At 38.5% G+C, this 19,562-nt stretch overlaps 1 protein-coding gene across 8 annotated transcripts in view; it reads left to right on the forward strand.

Moving 5' to 3' along the window:
* The window catches only part of AFF2 (ALF transcription elongation factor 2), a 509,233-nt gene that overhangs the window by 302,585 nt on the left and 187,086 nt on the right, over positions 1–19,562 (forward strand). For all 8 annotated transcript variants that reach the window (XM_055267794.2, XM_055267797.2, XM_055267796.2 and 5 more), the window contains one exon: positions 8,798–8,842. In XM_055267794.2, the coding sequence (XP_055123769.1) occupies positions 8,798–8,842 (45 nt within the window). The remainder of the gene's footprint in view (positions 1–8,797; positions 8,843–19,562) is intronic.

Raw genomic sequence — 19,562 nt, forward strand, 5'->3', positions numbered from 1 at the left:
TCTGGATAATATTATAGGAGTCACTACAGTGGAGTCCTGGTCATTAGTCCTACTCCTGCGCTTTCTGCTTATTGCAGTCAGAATGAAGCCTCTTCTAGATTAGAGCATTTGGAGAACTGTGAACTGTGGTTAATTAATCAGTGTTGGAAAAAGCAGAAGCTAATAGTGAGGAGCAGTGTCACCTTCTTCCAAATCGCCAGAGCTACTTGGCCTCCAACTCCCTTCTTTCTCCCCGCCTCCTTATCCCTTCTATTATACTTCCCTAGCAAGTCTATGATCCATGTTTCTGTTTTCCAAGACAACTATTCCAACCTTTCTTTTCTCTTCCAATTTCCAGTAACCACCCCACTCTCAGCTGATGATCTTGCCGCATACTTCGTAGAGAAAAATAAGATACAATCAGACAAGTATCATCTCATCTTCTCATCTTTAATTTCTCCAACCCAGCTGCTTATGTACCTAGGCACTCTGCCTTCCCTCCTGTTACAATGGAAGAAGTGTACAGAAGTGTCCATGTTCCTATTTCAGGCCAACCTCTTCAGTTGTGTCTTGATCGACTCACTCCTTCTCAAGGACTTTGCTTTTACAATCATCCACTTTCTCTTTTGCCACACTTTTTCCCTTTTCACTGAGTTCTACGCATCAAGTATATAAATATATCTTAATATCATCCCTCTTATAAAAACAAAACCAAACAAAAACCTTGACTCCACATCACCACTTCCTATTATTCCATTTCTCTACCCCCTTTCACAGTAGGAATTGTTTATTCACTCTCTCCACCTCTGCCCTTTCCACTCTCTCCTCAATACACAGTCAGGTTTACATCCCCACCATGCTGCTGAAACAGCTATGATCGAGGATACAAATGACCTAGATATTGCTAAAGCCAATGGCCTATTCTGCAGCCTCATCCTTGTTTAATGGCCAGTTTTTCCTGGAAGCACTTTTTCTTCTAGGCTATTGAGACCCCATGCTTGCTTCCATACACACTTTAAGAATTCATTTTTGGCTTTGGAATACATGACATGTCATAGATAATATGCCATGCTATGTGGAGCATGGCCTCCTGGCAAAAGGACTACTACATATAGCAAAATACATAAAATAAGAAAGAATAAAGCAGAGTGTTAAAAAAATCATAGAATCCAAAAGATGTGTGAAAGATCGCATAACCTGGTGACCAGCCCAAAGTGAAAGTGTTGTTATTCTGTGGCAGCATAGGAAATGTAAGATAATGATGTGTGTGTGTGTGCCAGCATGTTTGATGTTAGTGTAAATTTAACTTGTTCTGTATTTTGAACAAACTGGCCTTTATTCTGAGATTATGCCTTATTAACCTTTTGGATGTTATAATGTTCTTTTACAAAATAATAGTGCCAATGGTTGATTTTGTTTTGTAATGCCCTTATTGATAAAAGAAAAAGTTAGTAATCTTATATGTATCCCTCATTATTTTTGTACTGTTATGTGAAATACAAAACACTGGGTACTTGTAATATATTCCCATGCCTTCACTGTATAGGCTGTTTAGGCTGCAGGCTGGCGAGTGAAGAAGTGGATTGTCCCAAATTACACAGCTAATTAGTGGTAGAGCTTGGACACATAACTACTGTTTCCTGTCAGATTTTTTCACTACTTTATAAGATTTGTTACCTGAAAGTGAGATCGCTGCTTTGCAATTGTTTACTTTCTCTATATTATGAGAGTGTGCTATGATCTTTGAAGAGGTCAAGAGCATACTACAACTTTAAAAACTCTAACATTTACTCTTTAATTGACAGAATTCAAAGGTGAACTTGCCTCCTGATGTATCTTTTTTATATATTTAGATAATGCATTAGTTCACTCCAGTTTGTACATCTCTGGTTTTGCAGTCTTCTCTTTTATTATGAGAGATTATTATGCGCCTGCACACAAGACAGTCATTACCATTAATGGGAGTGCACTAAGTAGGGATTAAGTGGAGTCTAGATTTTGATCCTAAACGGTCTTTTGTTGCAGTACTAGGACTTTGGGACAGAAGTAGGTATCCTGCAGGCCCTGAGGAGTTGGCTGCTTACCTAGGAATTTCAAAAGGAAAGGACCAGGGCCAGAAGATCTGTGGATTGTAGGGCAGGCACCAAAAGAAGAAAGAAGGTTAGGAAGAGCATAGGCAAGAGAGGGCAAGCAAGTGGGGTAAGAGTCATGGAGGCTGGCAAAGAGAAGTAGGAGACAGCTTGAGTCTGATCCCAGAAGGAGGGAATCATAGCAAGAAGCCTAGAGACTCTAAGTTGGAGATCTGTCCCTGTGGAACCGGGCAGGAAGACCCTACTCAGCCGGGGTGTGAGTCTGGGTAGCTGCAGCAGCAGTAACCAGAATGGCCTCACTGACTAGCCCAGGGGACTTAAGACAGGGCATCCTTGAGGGAATGTGAGCCAGGCAGCAAGGGGCTTCCAGATAGGTTCTTGATTTCTAACAGTAATATTTCTAGATGTTTACCTTGTTTTTCTCTAAGACTGTAATATACCCTCATTCCCCCCATCTCCTTTTATAGCTCACTCTTCTATAGAAACTAGTTATTAGACCAAATAAATGAACAGTGAGCTAATGGCTATTCAGAGCCCACTGAATTAAGTACTCTTCACTTGAAATTCCATCTGCCATTAGGTACTCTCAGCTGATGATGGGCCTTTCTGCATATGCAGCATTCCACCGTTGCCCCATACCTAATGTAATCACTGAAGAGATGTCCTCATAATGAAGCATGTCACCCACCCCTCCTCCACCCTTCTCATCCCCACTCTCCCTTATCTCTGTTGTCATATCCACTCAAGTCCCATCTCCAGCCTCCTTTTTCACCTTTAATGAGAGCCAGCAGATGGAAAAGCAGCCTGAGACTCTTTACACACTGGGACCCTGAATAGGATTTAGTAATTAGCAACATTCATAAGATGTCATGGGAGCCAGTTTACAAGGCAACCAAACTATCTTCTCAGTGGTTCCAAGACTTAGAGTGCTGACACCTTTCTAAGGACTTTTGAGAGAACTTAGCATACAAAGTGCTGATGGAGATTTGACATGCACCCCCTACTAGGCTAAAGTACTTTTATATACCTCGCTTCATTTCAACATCACAAAAATCCTAGAAGTGGATTTTTAAAACTTTTTCTTACATAGGTAGGGATACAGAGGCTCAAACAAGTTCAAGTGGCTTGCCCAAGGTCATAAAGCAAGTTGAACTTCAGAAATAGGATTGAAATCCAGTTCTATGGAGCCTCAAAGACCAGGCTCTTTCCACTGCCCCCTTGGAGCCCCCAGAAAATATAGTAAATTATCTCATTCATTTGCTCAAAGAAATAGAAGTTCATGGTTGCCTTTTAGTTTTATGTTCATGTATGATTCCAAACAAAGGGTCATTTCCTGTATTTGGCTTAAAAAGACATATGTTAAATTATTTTGATCTTCATGCTCTACTTTTTGTTCTTTTTGTACTTTTTTGGTGCATATTACCTTGTTTTACATGAAGTATTTTGACCAGGAGACTTACTTAAAAACTGGCCAGAAGCAGTATTTTAAAGTAAACACCAGCTCTTTGGATGCCCAGGATTTTTGCTGTATTAAAATGAAATTGGAAGATGAGCTGGTTAGCTGGACCATGTAACTGTTGTGAAATCGTTTTTGTTTTGATTAAAGTTATATTACCCGAGGACTTCTGTCTACAGCTTATGCAATATTAACTGTTCCCGTTTAATCATAGACTCATGAATACAAACTAGAATAGGGATGGTTAAGGTGAGGCAGGAAGCAAGGGACAGACAGATCCTAATGTGAACTGAGTTTGTAGTTTTCCAAATTCATTTTGGAAAACTGGGACTCCCTGGATAGAGACATAGGGGATTTCATAATGCATGCAAATAAGAACTTCAGAGGCTGCTGTCCTCTGTTTTTACAAATTACCAACGATGGGAATTACAAATTTTAAAAAGATTGAAAACTCATTTGGTAGTATAATATCATAACCTGAGTTTTTATTTTATTAGTAATTCTGTGTCAGGGGACTTCTGTGTACCATAAATCAATCATGGGGATAAATAGGGAAGTTTGTTAATGAAAGTGCAAATGGAATTAGTTTGGAAGCCGCCATCAGTGTCTGTTGTGGATATTGGTTAACTGGGCCCAGTTATTTAATTTGCAATTAAACTTTTGATTTCTAAGTTTTACTTTGAGAAAGTGTTTGTCAAGGTGGAATATACCTAGACTAGTGGACTATGAATGCCAGGTATTGTGGGACCACCCTCAGGATGATTTTATGGGAAAATATGACCTCTCTTCTCTCGCAATCCCTTAGTAATAATATACTCAGAGGCATGCATTGAGCTCCTCTGGATTAACCATGTGATGATCATTATTCTATTAATGTTTTACATTAATCTTCATGTTTTCTATTAGTGATGGCTGCTGCTTATGTCTCTCAATGCCACTATCAGGGTGTTTTTGATGTCTTGTATTACCCTAATCGCTAAGAAGTATGCTCCAAACTGATTAATTCCAGAATGATCAAAACATCCTATGCAATTCATTTATTGTTGCTGCAGTTAATTGAATATTTGATGATTTAAAGGTACCCTGATTATTTCATAAGATACGTATTTATCACCAGGCAGATAATTTGTACGTGGTCTCTCTGTGGCTACGTGGGGTGGCAGCCTGCACTGTCAGGTACAGAGAGGGTAGGCACTTGTGAGGGTTCTCAGTAAACTCACCACCTGCCTGATGTGCACCTCCCTTCCCTGGCCCTCAGAGGACCACATCCGTGCCCAGCACAAGAGGGTCGTCTGGGGCCAGGAGTGAGAGCACAGCCTCCCCTGTGTGTCGTGCAGCTTGCTTTCTGCTCCAGGAGGAGGGGGCGGAGAGGGGGAATGAGAAAGGACGCTGCAGCTCTGAGTGGCTAACTTGCGCTTTGTGGACTATCTGAATACTCAAGAGTGGATTTAAAGAGAGGAGAAGGTGCCTCCGGAATTAAGCAGCAGCTTGGCAACTCAACGGGCAGCAGTTCTAATCCCAGTGCCACCATCAGCTCTCTCTCTCAGTCTCTGTCTTTCACACCTGTCCGAGTAACTCCTCCAGAATTACTGCAAAGACGTGTGGGTGTGTGTGAGAGAGAAAGAGAAAGAGAGTGCAAGAGAATAGAATTTGGGGCCGAGCCCCAGCCTTAGCTCAGCTTTCTTCCAGTGTGCAGAGTGACCCTGGTGCATCTCCGCAGGGGGCTCAGTGACTGAAGTGGCCTCAGGTGGCCCCATCACTTCTCAGCCATGTCGAATCCTTGGCCTCTCACTCCCATATGGAGCGAGGACTACGGTGGGGACCTCAACGGCTGGGAGCTTCTGTCTGACATGGCAGTGTCGGTGAACCCGGTAGGTACCCTTTCCCTGGCACTTAAGTCAGACCTCCTGTTTGGTCTTGTCTGTTTCCCTGTAAATGTTGTCTCCTCAATTTGCGTGGACTCTTGAAGGCAGAAATGATGTTGTCTTCAATGTCTTTAAATCCTCCCTCTTGGCACCATCCTGAGCACAGTGTGAGCTCAATCAGGATTTGTTGTCTAAGGAAATAAATGGGAGAGCTGATGAATAGGCGGACAGGCGAATGAATGCGATCCTATTACCCTTGTCATGACTACCTTACAATGTATGTCCCAGTGGGTTTCTAATTGTTTGTTTTCCTACCCCATCTAGACATTTAACTCTGAGAGAAAGAACCTGAGACTCAGAGTGATTTGTATTACCAACTCTCCATGCTTTGCACTGTGCTAGGCACGTAGGAAATATTTGCTGGTTAATTAAAAAGCACTTGCAGGATGGAAAAGCACTTGCGGTTCAAATGTGGTTGTCTTACGGAGAAAACAGCTGTGGGCCCGGGCTAGATGAATTTGCGGAACTAGTTACTTCATGAGAATGTTGGATTTTAGTGTTTTCTAAAGAAAAATATCTAATCACTGAGTGTGAATGCATATTTATTTGACTGCTCTTGCCTTTAGAGTTCTCTGTCTGTCCTGAGTGCTGCCGACTCCGATAGTCAGTCATTATTAGATGTGCTGCAAAGCTCCAGAGTCCACAACTCTTTCTCTTTTGACAGTATTTCTTCCCATAAAGAAGTGGATATTTATATTTCAAAGAGTAGAGATGATATTTTCAGTTGGCAAGAGTGAGTCAAATCTTAGTTTGAAAAGACGAGAAGACAGGACTTAAGAAAAGTAAGGAGAACAACGGGACAAGGGGTAATAACTTAATTCATTGTATTGGGCTTTGCAGATTACAAAGCACATTCACATCACTTATTTCACAGGATGCTCGCAGAAACCCTGTGAGATTTAAAAAGGATGGGTATTACTATTATTCTTTCCTTTTCTTTTACATTTGGAAAAACTGGAACTCAGAAAGGTACAGTTATTAAGTCCTGTTCCCAAGTGGTAGGGCCAGGACTCCCTCCCAACCCTTTTGACTCATCAGCAGGTGCTCTTGCTGTGTCTGCATATCACTGATATATTTTCACTTTGATTTAAAAATTAACACTGATGTGTTTGTGTGGGAAAAGGCGAACAAAGACCTTTTCATGAGACTGGGCCATACATTTTTAGCCTAGGCTGCCCGCTCTAATACAATGCAACAATGATATTGAAGATTTAAGCCTTTCTTATAATCCTTTGACCTTTGTATTTGGGGAATGTATTTGTTAGAAGTTCAAGAACTGTCTTGGAAAATACAGTTGCTGCAGCACTGAACAATGGAGTGAGATTGTATTTGCAGTTGAGAATTACCAGTTTAGTTGTATAATCATATAAACATGTTAGAACAGCATCTTCCAGTGTATACTCCGCAAACATTCATTGTGTGGAATAGCAGTAGTTATTAATTGGAAAATAAAACAAAAAAACAACTAAAACTAAAAACCCAAGACTTAAGCCAAGGAAGTTGGGAATGTACTTTATTAAAAATTTTAGACAGGTGTCTCACAGCTTTTTATTTGCATCATGGATCTCAAAAGGGGGATACAATATGGGTTGCAGCATTTCCCATACTTCTTTGAACACAGAACCTTCTATTTTGCATAACTAGTGTCCATGGGATGGTCACCTTTTTGTACTTCCCCAGAGCTTATAGTTGTGCATTAACTATGTGATTCTTCATATTCACCTTCCTGTTGAGCCTGTAAACTCCATGAGTGAGGAAACTGTGTCTCCTTTTGCTTCCCATTGTATCTCTGCCTAGCACCAAGTGGCACAGTCTTTGGCTCTCCAAAATTATTTGTTGAATGAATGAATGAATTGTGCTACACCAAATCACCAGTGGTTCTCTATCTGAAACCTGTATTTTAGATTCTTTACAAGGTATGCCCAGCCAACTTAAGTCTTTTCTTCTACTGTTTCTTCTACCTAGTATTAGAGTATTATTGTTACTGGAAGGATGACTGTATAAATTTGTCATCCAAACTGGAGGACATTTTTGAGAGGGAAAGGGAATACTATAAATAATTACACAGATAACAAGTGTAACCTGGGGCTGTACTGGGCCATCTAGAATTGATAGCCCTTCATTATTGGTGACTGTCTCAAGCTGTCTCTCCTATTTGGGATTTTAGGCCTCTTGGAGCAGGGACTTTTCCATGTAGGAGGTCTTCAATAAATACTGGTTGTAATTAATGCATGTACAGAAGTGACTATAATGCTGTTTGAAGATTTGCTGTATTGTTTAACTTGTAGTTTTTACAGGTGAGGAAATCTAGTGCCATATTCTATTCTTCATTTCCCCAAGTATAGTTGAGTCCATACTTCAGTCTGTTGGGGAGTTAATAATTGTCCTTGCAAGAGGCCTGGGCAATGTCGATGTAATGGTAGTGCTCTCTTAACGGGATTGGGCTTTCATCTTTCAAGGCAGTGAATGAGAGACCCACTCTTCTTACCAGAGCAGGCAGGAAGCAGATGTGATCGGATTGCAATCCTAGAGAGGGTGAAGGTGTGAAGGGGAGTTAGGAATGTTTGGGGGATGCCTAAAACCTGCACAGATAATGTGGTGATCAGCAGAGATTTTTCTAGATGGTTGCCTGACTCTCAAGTTCCTGATCATGCACTGTCTTGCAGCTGGTTTCTTATTTTGTTATCTTGCTTCTTGCTTTCACTGACTATAAAGCACCTGCAGGAAAGGGCTATGGGCCTGACATGGAGTAAACCCTCAGTACATTTCTGCTAGTGACTTGAATCTTGATTCATTAGGAAGATGTCACACTGGGAAAAATGGATCATGGGATTCACGGAGTATACTTCTGACACTTTTTCTAACTGCCAAGGCAAGCATGCAATTTACACAGGCCGTTATCCTTAGTGTTTTGTAGGCACCTAGTTGGACTCCCAAGTTCAAAAAGAACTCAATTTAATCACCAAAGTGTTTCATATAGGCCTTATATTTTTAATGAATAATATACAAAAGTATGTCAGAGGGTCAAAGATGCCTTAAAGATCACGAGATCAAGCTCCCTTTGGATAGATGAGCAAAGAGAAGCCCCAGGCGATGGGGGATGGGTCAGTGCCTGAAAGCAAATCAGTGACAGAACAAGGAGTCACTTTATTTCTGCACCATGCACTGCAATCTTACCGCTTCATTAAAGTAAAACAAAATTAGTCATTTGCAGATATTCTTTTGTATTTAACAGGAAAAAATTGATAGCTAGATTTTCTTGCTTTACAGTTTGTCTTATAGAGTAAACTATTATACAAGAAGAATAAGTAGATTGTGCCTAATGTTTTCTGTTTATTTTATTTCAGGTAAGCCTTCCCAGTGATCCAAGCTGTGTTGAAGAAATCTTGCGGGTGAGTTTAAACCTTTATTTTTGTGCCTTTTAATAATGAAGCAATCTATCTGCTTAAGCTGTTTAAAGTAATTACTGTTCTGTTTCAAGGAGTTTCATGATGGGGAATCCTAATATTCCACTTCAAGACCCTTCTGCTTATTCCAGTGGCCTCATTTCTTGCCTGTCTTCTTTCCATTTTGCAATCAAGCTAGTCTTCTAATATCACTAAGCTTCTGCCCTATCCATTCCTACATCCTTCTCAGACAGATACTCACCACCTTCTTTAGGAAACTTTCCCTGTTCAAGCACCATACCCTAAACCTTTGCCTTTTACCTTTCTGGGATCTCAGCTCAAATCTCACTGCTGCCGCCCACTACGTGGAACGTGGTTACTGAGATTGATTGTGGCCTCTAATGAGGGGAAGAGATGCGGGAGTGGGAGGGGAGGAGAAGATGAGAGACTTGAAAATGATGGCATGTTGTGGAAAATGTTACTTAGGGAAGTGAGTGTATGTGTGTGAATGCCTTGGGGGCAGAACAAAGTTGAAAGAATGGCTATAATCTCTCCTGAAGTAAACAATTAAACCAAAAGAAGAAACCAAAGTTAAGCAAGAAAAGCATATCTGTCTACTATCTCTGGCCATTGGCATCATAAGGCAGTATGGAATCTCAAGAATAGGAGTCATGGTAATGAGCTCCTGTCCCAGCTCTACCATTTGTCACTTCTGTGACCTTGGACAGATGACTTTATCTCTCTGAATCTCCTTTCCTTGTCTGTAAAAGAGGACAGCAATACCTGCCCTAACTCCCTTACGGGCTACCAAGTGGTATATAAATGCTTGCTATTGTGATAAATGATGACCAGTGTAGTCATGTAAAAACCATGAAGGCTTTCTATCTGGGAAAGAAAATAATCTATGTGCCAGTGAAAATTCTGCACCCCCTTTCCTCAGTTACCAAAGTCACTCCAACTCCCTCCTGATCCCCCTCTCACTGTAAGTGCCTTCTCAGCAGCCCAGTGTGTGAAGCAAGCCCTGAGAAAATGCAGCCAAAGGAATAGTCAAGAGCCAAAAGCTGTTTACCATTGAATTGGCTTGCCACCTGGAGTATACCTGATGTACACATTCGTGCACCTGTTTCAGCCCAAGAACATTGTTCTTGACTATTAAAGAGATGAGTCAGTCATATCGTTTTGATCAGCAATGAGACTATATGGATTAGGGCAGGGGTTCCCAATCCCAAGGCAATGGACTGGTACCATGTGTTCCTCATGAGAATGTAATGCCTTGATGATCTCAGGTGGAACAGTTTCATCCAAAACCAACTCTCCACCCCTACTCCCATTCCCTACCCCCTCATCTGTGGAAAAATTGTCTTCCATGAAACCAGTGCCTGGTGCTAAAAAGGTTGGGGACTGCTAGATTAGGACTATGCTGACTACTTTGGTAAGATAAGAACCCAGCACCCCCTCAGTCATCTGTCTCAGGGGCCTGACTTTTTGGGTGGAGACGAGGCAGCTGTTATGAGCACCACAAAAGGAATGCACACTGGGAACTCAGGCCTTTCCCACTGGGAAAATACATTCAATCTTTGCTCACTTGTCAACAGCCTTCCTTAACAGAGGTAATAACATTGAAAGAAATGTCTTACTCTGCTCTAGCTAGTAACCTTGTTATTCCTTTCTTCTCCGAGTCACAAGCATAAATAAACTCAGTGGCCTTTTTCTAAACCCCCAAAGGAATGCCAGGCATATCTCAAAATCTCACTAATTTGTCACAATTGAAATTACCTACTTAAAAGCAACCCGGCCCTGGTGCCTAGGTGGTTATGTGACTAAATGCAGGAAGGAGGGTGAACACCTGGCTGAGGCTGGCGACACCAGTCTCCTAAAGGAGCCACTTAAAGAAACAACAGAATTTCACTTACACATGGAAAGAAAAGAAGCAGGTTGCCTTAACAAGCTCACAAAAGATAACATGCTTTGAGAAAGTAACAAAAGTCCTTCTGTTATTCTTGAAAGAGAATCTAGAGAAATGTCTCTTTTTTTTGAAGGGCTATAGAGTGTATAGAATTCTTTTTTTTTTCCAACAACACTCTTAATGAGTGGGCCTTCCTTTATTAAAGAAAGAATGTTTCATTCCCCATGCTTCGAATAAAAATAAGCTTTCTGAAATTTGCTTCCCCAATTTTATGACTAATTGTTAAATTTTTATAGACCACCTTGCATGTCACAATAGAGCATGCTTGTTGGGCTTTTTGTCTTAATTACACATTCATGTTCCTTTTGGTTTGAGGGCCTTAGAGGCCTGTGACGGGTTCCGCAGTAAATTTGTCACCTCATTCCCCATAAACCCCTTTCTTAGGGAAAAGTACATTTTATCTTTCTCCCTACCTCTCCTGGCCATGCTCGCGGCTTTTCAAACTAAGCAGAGGCCCAAACAAGGTCATCTCTCCTCACTGAGGGGAGCTATGCAGAGGAAGGAGCACTAGCCCCGGAGTGGAGGAGCTGGCTTCCAGTTGCTCATCAGATTCCCTTATTTTCTAGCTGTGTTGCTTTTCAGTGTCTTCATCTAGAAGCATGTGCTAGTTATTACCCCGCCCATCTCTCTGCCCACCTCCAATGAAGGAATATTTAAATTATACACATTGTTTGCATCTGCACCATGAAAATCTGAGTCCATTTGCTCTCCCAACTTTCCCACCTCCCTGATCCGCCTTTTTTCCCTCTACAGCCTGGCAAGCAAACACATACAAATCCACTTCATCTCACGTGGGGACAGACTTCTTTTATTAACCAAATGCAACACAACCAGCCTTTTCCCACTCTCAGCCCCTCAATCCTCCAGACTATGGAAATACTTTTGCCTTATGTGTTTTGTTATGGCCCCCTTTCTCAAAATGCTGTCCAAATTCAAGCCAGTTGGTTTCTCTTGAAAGCCCCTCTCACCATTCACCTGGCAATGTTCTCAGCTCCCCTTCAAACCAGCGGGTCCACTTTTCTTTCTTTGCCCCCCTGGGCAAAGTGCTATAATATGCTGGAGCGCACCTTGTCTGGTCTTCCAGCAATTTCCTTCTTGCCCTCATGCCCTCACAGATGCAATCAGATTGTAACAGGCTAACTTGACCTGATGTGTCAACCTTATTTTCCTATAGCAGGTGACGGATTTTCAAAGCACTTGAACCTCGTTGTCTTATTTGGTCATATGGAGTAAGGTAGTTTCTTATTATTTCGTGAAATCGAAGTCCAGAGAGGTTAAATGACCTGCAATCCAGTGTGGGGCTGGTATGTGGCAGAAGTAAAATAGTATCTGGACTTTGTTTTCTAAATCTAGTGATCTTTGCACTACACCCAACTCTCAATCACCCTGTCACAAATCTAGAGTGAGAATCTCTGGATGTTAAAAAAAAAACTTGCTTCAGACAGTAGCTGACATTTCCAGCAACTTTAAGAATACCAGCAAACCAACAGAATTTGAACAGATCTTAGAAATTAATTCTTTTTTGCCATTCTTTAATATTTTGAATCTCATTTCAAATAATAATAAAACAATAGCAAATTTGCTTCTAATAATAAAACAACTGATAATAGTAATGTGTTGTCTATTGCATGCCAGGCACAGTTCATAAACACATTATGTCTTTGAACCTTTACAATAACCCTCAAAAATTGTATTATTAGTCATGCTTTACAGAATGGTAAAGAGTGAAAGTCAGAGAGGTGAAGTAATTTGCCTCAGGTCACAGTTCTCCAAGTCTCTGACAAGAGTCATGCTATCCGTTCTTCTGGTCCTGTTGGCTTAGCCGAATCCATTCTTATTTAACAGGCTCCAGTCTGCTTTATGATTAACATTATAGTGGATTCAACCACCAATTCATTTCAGCTTCTGTTGTTTCCTCAATTTGTACAAATTCAGTTACGCCAGAATAATTTAAGTAGTTTTTTGAACAAACTAGAATTCATTGGCCTACAACAGCTTTCCACCAAACTGACCTTCTCCCACAAAATGAGCTGTACAAATTCAGATGTCTTTGCTCCTTTTCAGGCATATTATTGCTTATTATGAATTTTACAAATCAGAAACTTAAAGGCAGCAATCTGTGCAATGCATCCCAGCTTTTACACTTGCTTCCATCAGCATGCTGTTTACTCTTTAGAGTCAAGCTACCCTCACGTGCAAACGGAAATGAAAAATAATAACAGCTCTGGCCACAGTGATGGCATTTTGCAGTTACAATTCATCAATCATGTGAGGGATTCCTAGGCAGCTCATCTGTAATAATATGGGTACCAGCAGCAGCTTCTTTTCTGAGCTCTATGGGGTTTTATGGATCCTAGAGTAATCATTTCTGGAAGAGTTAAGCCAAGGAGAGCAGCATGCTCTAAATGCTACTAGCTAAGGGTGGATGCTCAATGATTATTTGTTCTACAGTAGTATGATTTATTTGTTCATACCAATAATTTACTTTAAAAAATCAAGAAACTATCAAATCCTTTCTGGAATCAAAAATGCAGATAGCGCATTTCTTTTAGATGTGATGCTAAACAGATTGTCTCTCCTAGCAAAGCACCTTCTGTAGTTGATAATTTCATAGGCAAACATCTGTAAGGGTAATTCAATGTTTATGAGGGATGCTGAATTTGCTAGCTAGGATTTAGGGAACTTGATTTGATAAACTGTATCTCCTTACAGATTTCTTCCTGCCATATGGATCAGGTTGGTAAACACCTACTTGGCCACCTCTTTTTGATTACAGTATGATCTGTGTTTACAGCATTCTAAATTATGGCAATTCTACTTATTAGGCTTATGTTTTAGTTAACAGTTTTAGCATGGAAAAAATTTACCAAATATTTACAGGGCAGTGCTTGTTATTTTATTTTTATTTTTTAACAGGGAAATAAATGAGAAAGCCCATCTTGCAAGTAAGAAAAAAAATGGATCAGGGAACAAAATTGGTCAGACAATTATGTCTGAAAGGAAATTTGATTATATTATCATAACTATGCAGCATAATCAAGCACCTTTCAGTAGAATTTCTTTTATAAATTTAACCAATAATTAGGCAATTGGTTTTATATCCTGTCAAATTAATGTATAAATAATGTTCAACTTGGATTCATGCAAACGATTTTCTATATAGCTGTCTTAAATAGGAATCCTTCCGGAATGTTTCAGAAAGCATGTATCTTATTTGGATGTGGACTTTTAAAATTATAGCTTCTTGAAATAGTAATATAGTGTTCCACCCAAGAAAGACAATTCCTAAATATAATTTAGACTATAATTAACGTTAACATTGATGGAGTCAAATAAATGAACTAACTAATGATTGTGCCCTTTGCTAATCTGATGACTAGTTCTTACCTAATGGCACTGGGAAATATGTAAATTTGTCAGCAGGTGAAAATGCCCTTGACTGGGTAAATTATGTGCAGTATTACCTTTTCTGAAGCTAATTCAAAGCACTAATGGACTTAATACGTAGCATGCATATGTGAGGTGAGGTATTCATGGAACCAAATTAGCTCATAAGAGATATTATCCATTATATGCCTCCTAGTAATCATTTCCTCTTTTCTCAAACACAAACCAACCCAGAAGAAAGATGCTAAATTTAATTATAACAACTTTATGTGAACAATGCAGGTAAGCCATCCAGTGTGCTTCCAAATGCACTTAGAACCTGTCAAGCAGTTTAAATATTTTTATGTGGAATCTAGGGGTTTGCAGCTAGTGTATGAGGTGAATTTTAAATGATTTTACAGACGTCATTGGGAAAGTGAGTAATATGAGTAATGAGGTGAGTGGGCCAGTGAATCATGGGAAACTGTCAAACATGGGGAGATGTCAGGGAAGAGATGATGTCAAATAGAAGTAACTTAGCAACCCAGCATTTAGCTGTCCAGAGAATGAGCAAGAGTAGCCCCTTTAAAATAGCTGAGTAAATTTATCAGTTCCTATATATCTTAGGTATGCTATAAAAATAAGTCTGTTCTCTGTCAACCTGTTTCTTTTTGTGAATATGGTGATTTGTGATTTTCTATTGAACTGGATGAAAGCAGGTGAGAATTTAGGCCATGTGTAGAATTTACACCTGTTTTCTGTATCTTGGATGTAAGGAGAGAGTAATGAAACAACACACTGGTTTGCCAAAAAGCATTCTAAGCTTATCTGAAAGAAGTAACAGCTTCTAAGTGTTGTCTGAGAACCAGCATTTTTGTACTAGCTTTGCTAGTGGGATTGGGCTGGGGAAAGGAGAAGTAATGCAAGGAAGTTAACCATTCCACTTGCATCTGTGTACAGGTGAAACTCGTGTCTCTGCAAAACACATTGAGGAAGTAGCCTCTTGGAATCAATTTGGTAGGCATCTCCCAGTTTTGAAATGAAAGAAAGAAGGAAAGAATAAACAAGGCTTGTCCCTTCTCTCGTTTGTCACTAGAAGCATTCAGGAGAATGAGAAAAATAAACTTAAACTCCATAATTGATGTAACCAAAGGGTATCCATAAGCCTGACTCACAATTTATTTTGTGAAAGTCAAACAGGGAAGAAGCCAATAAGTGATTCCCATGGTCTTGGATTTGTGGCATAGTAGATGAAAGAAACACTGATTTTCAGAATAAGTGGAACATGGTGAAAAGCAAAAACAGTATTAGAATAATAAGAATGGGCATTAAAGTTGGAGATGGGAGCTTCCACGGACCAAGTTTGGGACACAGTCTTGAGAAGTAGGGAAGGCAGGACTGAATGAGAAATTACATAAATGATCCATATTTCTGGAAGGCACTTTGTTAGTGAGGCAAGGTGGATGAATGAGATGCTGCTTTGCAAGTAGCCTGTAGGGCTGATGTCTATTGATAACAGAGAAGTAAAGCCTGAAAGCATTTGGGCACACAGCCTTGTATTCCGAAGAGAATTCCTGCTAGTCTGGAATTCAGCCACAGCCCTGACTGGTCCTGGGAGAACTCTTGACATGAACAAAAAATAGTAATAAAAAAGAATCACCACAAGATCTATGCAAAAAAATATATACACAAAAAGCATGTGAGAAAAGTGTACCAGAAAAACAATATTGTTATGGAAAAATTAAAGCTGTGACCAACATAGTGGCATGAATTTGTTGAAACCATGAAGCAATTTTATCTGAAAAGACAAGAACAAAATCAGTGATACAGGAACTTAAAGATGCTATTTAAAAAATAGATAAATCAAGAGGTGTGAATTAATGAATTATGAACGAAAATCATTATAATTAATTCAAGATCCTTTTCCCAGATAAAACAATAATACAATAAAATAGATACTTGGTTACTTAACATCATCAAGAAAAAAGGGAAAACACTAATACATAAAACAAGAACTAATAAACAGAAATAACCTCAGATATAGAGAAAACTAAGAGAATAATGAGTAGCAATTTTCTCAGCTCTGTACAAATAAATATAAACTGGTGGATGAAATGGATGGTTTTTCTAGTGAAATGTAATTGACAGAGATTAACTCCAGAAAACACAGAAAATCTCAACAGGCTTATCGCCATCAATGAAATGAAGACTCTCCCCACCCCTTAACAAAAGCGTCACTCCCAGATGGGATTTTGTGAGGAAATTAAACTAAACTTTCACAAAATATGACAGTATAACTTTTACACAACATAGAACAAAAAGAAAAATTTGCAAAGTACTTTTTAGAAAAGCCAACCTAGCTTTTATTTTGATACTAAAATCTGACAAAAATAGAACACAAAAAAGAAAATTGCATGATAGTGTCATTTATGATTATTGTTGCAAAGCTCCTTAATGAAACACTAACAAACAGAATCAGACAGCACTTTAAAGGATATACAACATCACCAAGTGAGTTTTATTCCAGGAGTATAAAACTGGTTCAGTGTTAAGAAATCCATTTGTATAATGCCTTTTACAAAGAGAATAAAAAAAGAAAAATTACACAGTCATCTTCATATAGATGATAAAAGACACTTGACAAAACTGAACACACATTCTTGATAAAATAGAAATAAGTGGAAACATATTTAATGTGATAAAATATATCCACCTTAACCCAAAGGCTAGTATCACATTTCATGGAGAAACTCTCAAAGCATTCTCATTATAGTCAAGAAAAAGACTAGATGTTCTTTATACCACTATCATTTTATGTTTTTCTGCAGGTTAGCCAAGACAATTAAATATGTAAAGAATAAGAGGCATTAAAGTGAGAGATAATGCTTAAAATGGTTACTATTTGTACATTATACATATATTGTTTTCCTGGAAACCAGAAGCAAATTAACTAAAAACACTATTATGATTAATACACAAATTCAGCAAAGTTGCTGTGCAAAATAAATGTATGGCAATAAATGGTCTTTACATATAAAGCAACCACTATAAGACGTAAGGGGCAAAAAAAATCCGTTTACACCTTATGAATTGATGTAACAAGAATTGTGCCAGAGCTGTATAAACAAACTAAGTCACTATGAGAGATGCCAAAGAATACTTAAATAAAAAGGCATACAATTCCTGAATAGGAAGACAATGTCACAGATGTTTGTGTTCTCCCTAAGTTAATCTTGGATCCTTACCTCACGCCATACAAAAACATTACTTCTAGATGTACTAAAGATTGAAAACAAAAACATAAAATATTAAAGGTATATATGGGAGATTTTAATTTATTTCTAATTTTCAGATCAAGTCTCAGAATTAGATGGCAGAGATAAGCAGTCAGGGGAAAGTTCAGAGGTTAGAGGAGACTGGAGAATGAAAGAGTAATTGAAAGAGAGAGAAGTCTCTCACTCTAAGGGAATATAGTAAGATTATGAGGCAACATCAAGGCTCCAGGTGATATTGAAGATATTATATTTATACAGGTTTCAATCTGTAGATTGTATAATTTCCTCCAGCAGTGCTTATTTCACTACCCAGAGACCACAGGCTAATGGGTCGATGACAGCCTGGAGGCATTAGAGAGGTTGAAAATTGCCCCAAGTCATATATTCATATGGTTATGAAGCAGCTGACACAGAATTGGAACTCATGTTGGCCTGAATCCAAAGTACATACTAATAGTAGTACCACTTACCTAGCATTTTTTTGTACCTGGCACTGTTAGAAGAATTTCACATATAGTAACTCATATAATCACTATATCAATGCCAAGAAGCAAGTACTATTATCATCCCCTTATTAGATAATGATGTGGAAGTACTCTGAGCTTAAGTGACTTTCTAAGTTTGACAGCTAACCAGTGGCAGGGCCAAAATTTCAAACCAAGCAGTTTTTGGTGATTATGAATAATGTGGGTATTAATAATTGTATACAGATTTGTGCATGAACACATGTTTTCATTTATCTTTGGAATATACCTAGAAGTGGGATCGCAGAGTCATATGCTTAGAGTATGTTTAAATTTATAAAAACCATACTAAATTGCTTTTAGAGTGGCTGTACCATTTTGCATTTACACCAGCCAAGTATGAAAGACCACTTACTCAGCATGTACTTATTTCCCATTTGTATATCTTTTTTGATGAAGTGTCTGTTCAAATCATTTACTCATTTACTAAATCAGGTTGTCTGTTACCTTATAAATGAATCTTGAGAGTTTTTATTGTTTCTGGACATAAGTCATTTGTCAGATATGTGATTTGCAAATATTTTCTCTCGGACTGTGGCTTGTCTTTTCATTCTCTTAGTGATATCCTTCTAAGAACAAAATTTCTTAATTTTGATAAAATCCAATTTATCTTTATTTCATGTTATGGATTATTATTTTGTTGTCAAGTCTAAGAACGTTTGGGTTAATTCAAGGTCAAAAAAATTCTCTCCCATGTTTTATTCTAAGAGTTTTATTTAAGTCTTCATTTTGGAGTAATTTTGATATGTGATGTGAGGTATAGGTTGAGATTTACATTGTGTTCCAGCACGATTTATTGAAAAGATTGTATTTAATCTTTCTCCATTGAATTGCTTTTGCATTTTTGTAAAAAGTCAATTGACCATATTTGTGTGGGTCTACTTCTGGACTCCCCAGTCTCTTCTACTTGTCTATGTCCCTGACCTTTCACCAATACCATAATGTCTTAATTTCTGTAGATATTGTAAGTCTGAAAATAGCATAATGTGAATCTTCCAACTTTATTCTTTTCCTAAAATGGTTTAGCTATTCTAGTTCCTTTTCCTTTCCATATGAATTTTAGATATATTATTTACATTTACAAAGAATTCTGCTTGAATGTTGGCTAGTATTGCATTACATCTATAAATCAATTTTGGGGGAATTAACACCTTTACTGTGTTGCATCTTTCATCTCATGGATGTGGTCAATGTGCCTCTCCATTTATTTGGGTTGGCTACTCTATTTTTAGAGGGACACTGGTAATGTATAATCCCACTTTAGAAAATTCATGCTATGAGAAAAATCCAAGCTCCTAGAAAAACTATGTGAACAAAATTATTCATTACACAATTCTTTGTAATAGCAAAAAATGCTACTATATATTTAACAATAGGAGAATAGTTAAGCAAACTCAGATTTATACATTCAGAATCATAACCAACCATTAAAAAGATGGCTTTGCTGATGATGTAACAACATGAGGAAAAATTATGAGATAATGTTAAGTGAAATAACCAGAATATAACATTTTATGTACTTAAGTATTATATCTCTATAAAAATATGACTAAAAAGAAACTGAAGGAAAATATTTTGAAATGATAGTTCTTATT

This window comes from Symphalangus syndactylus, chromosome X, assembly GCF_028878055.3.
Source record: "Symphalangus syndactylus isolate Jambi chromosome X, NHGRI_mSymSyn1-v2.1_pri, whole genome shotgun sequence".
In the NCBI taxonomy this organism is placed as follows: Eukaryota; Metazoa; Chordata; class Mammalia; order Primates; family Hylobatidae; genus Symphalangus; species Symphalangus syndactylus.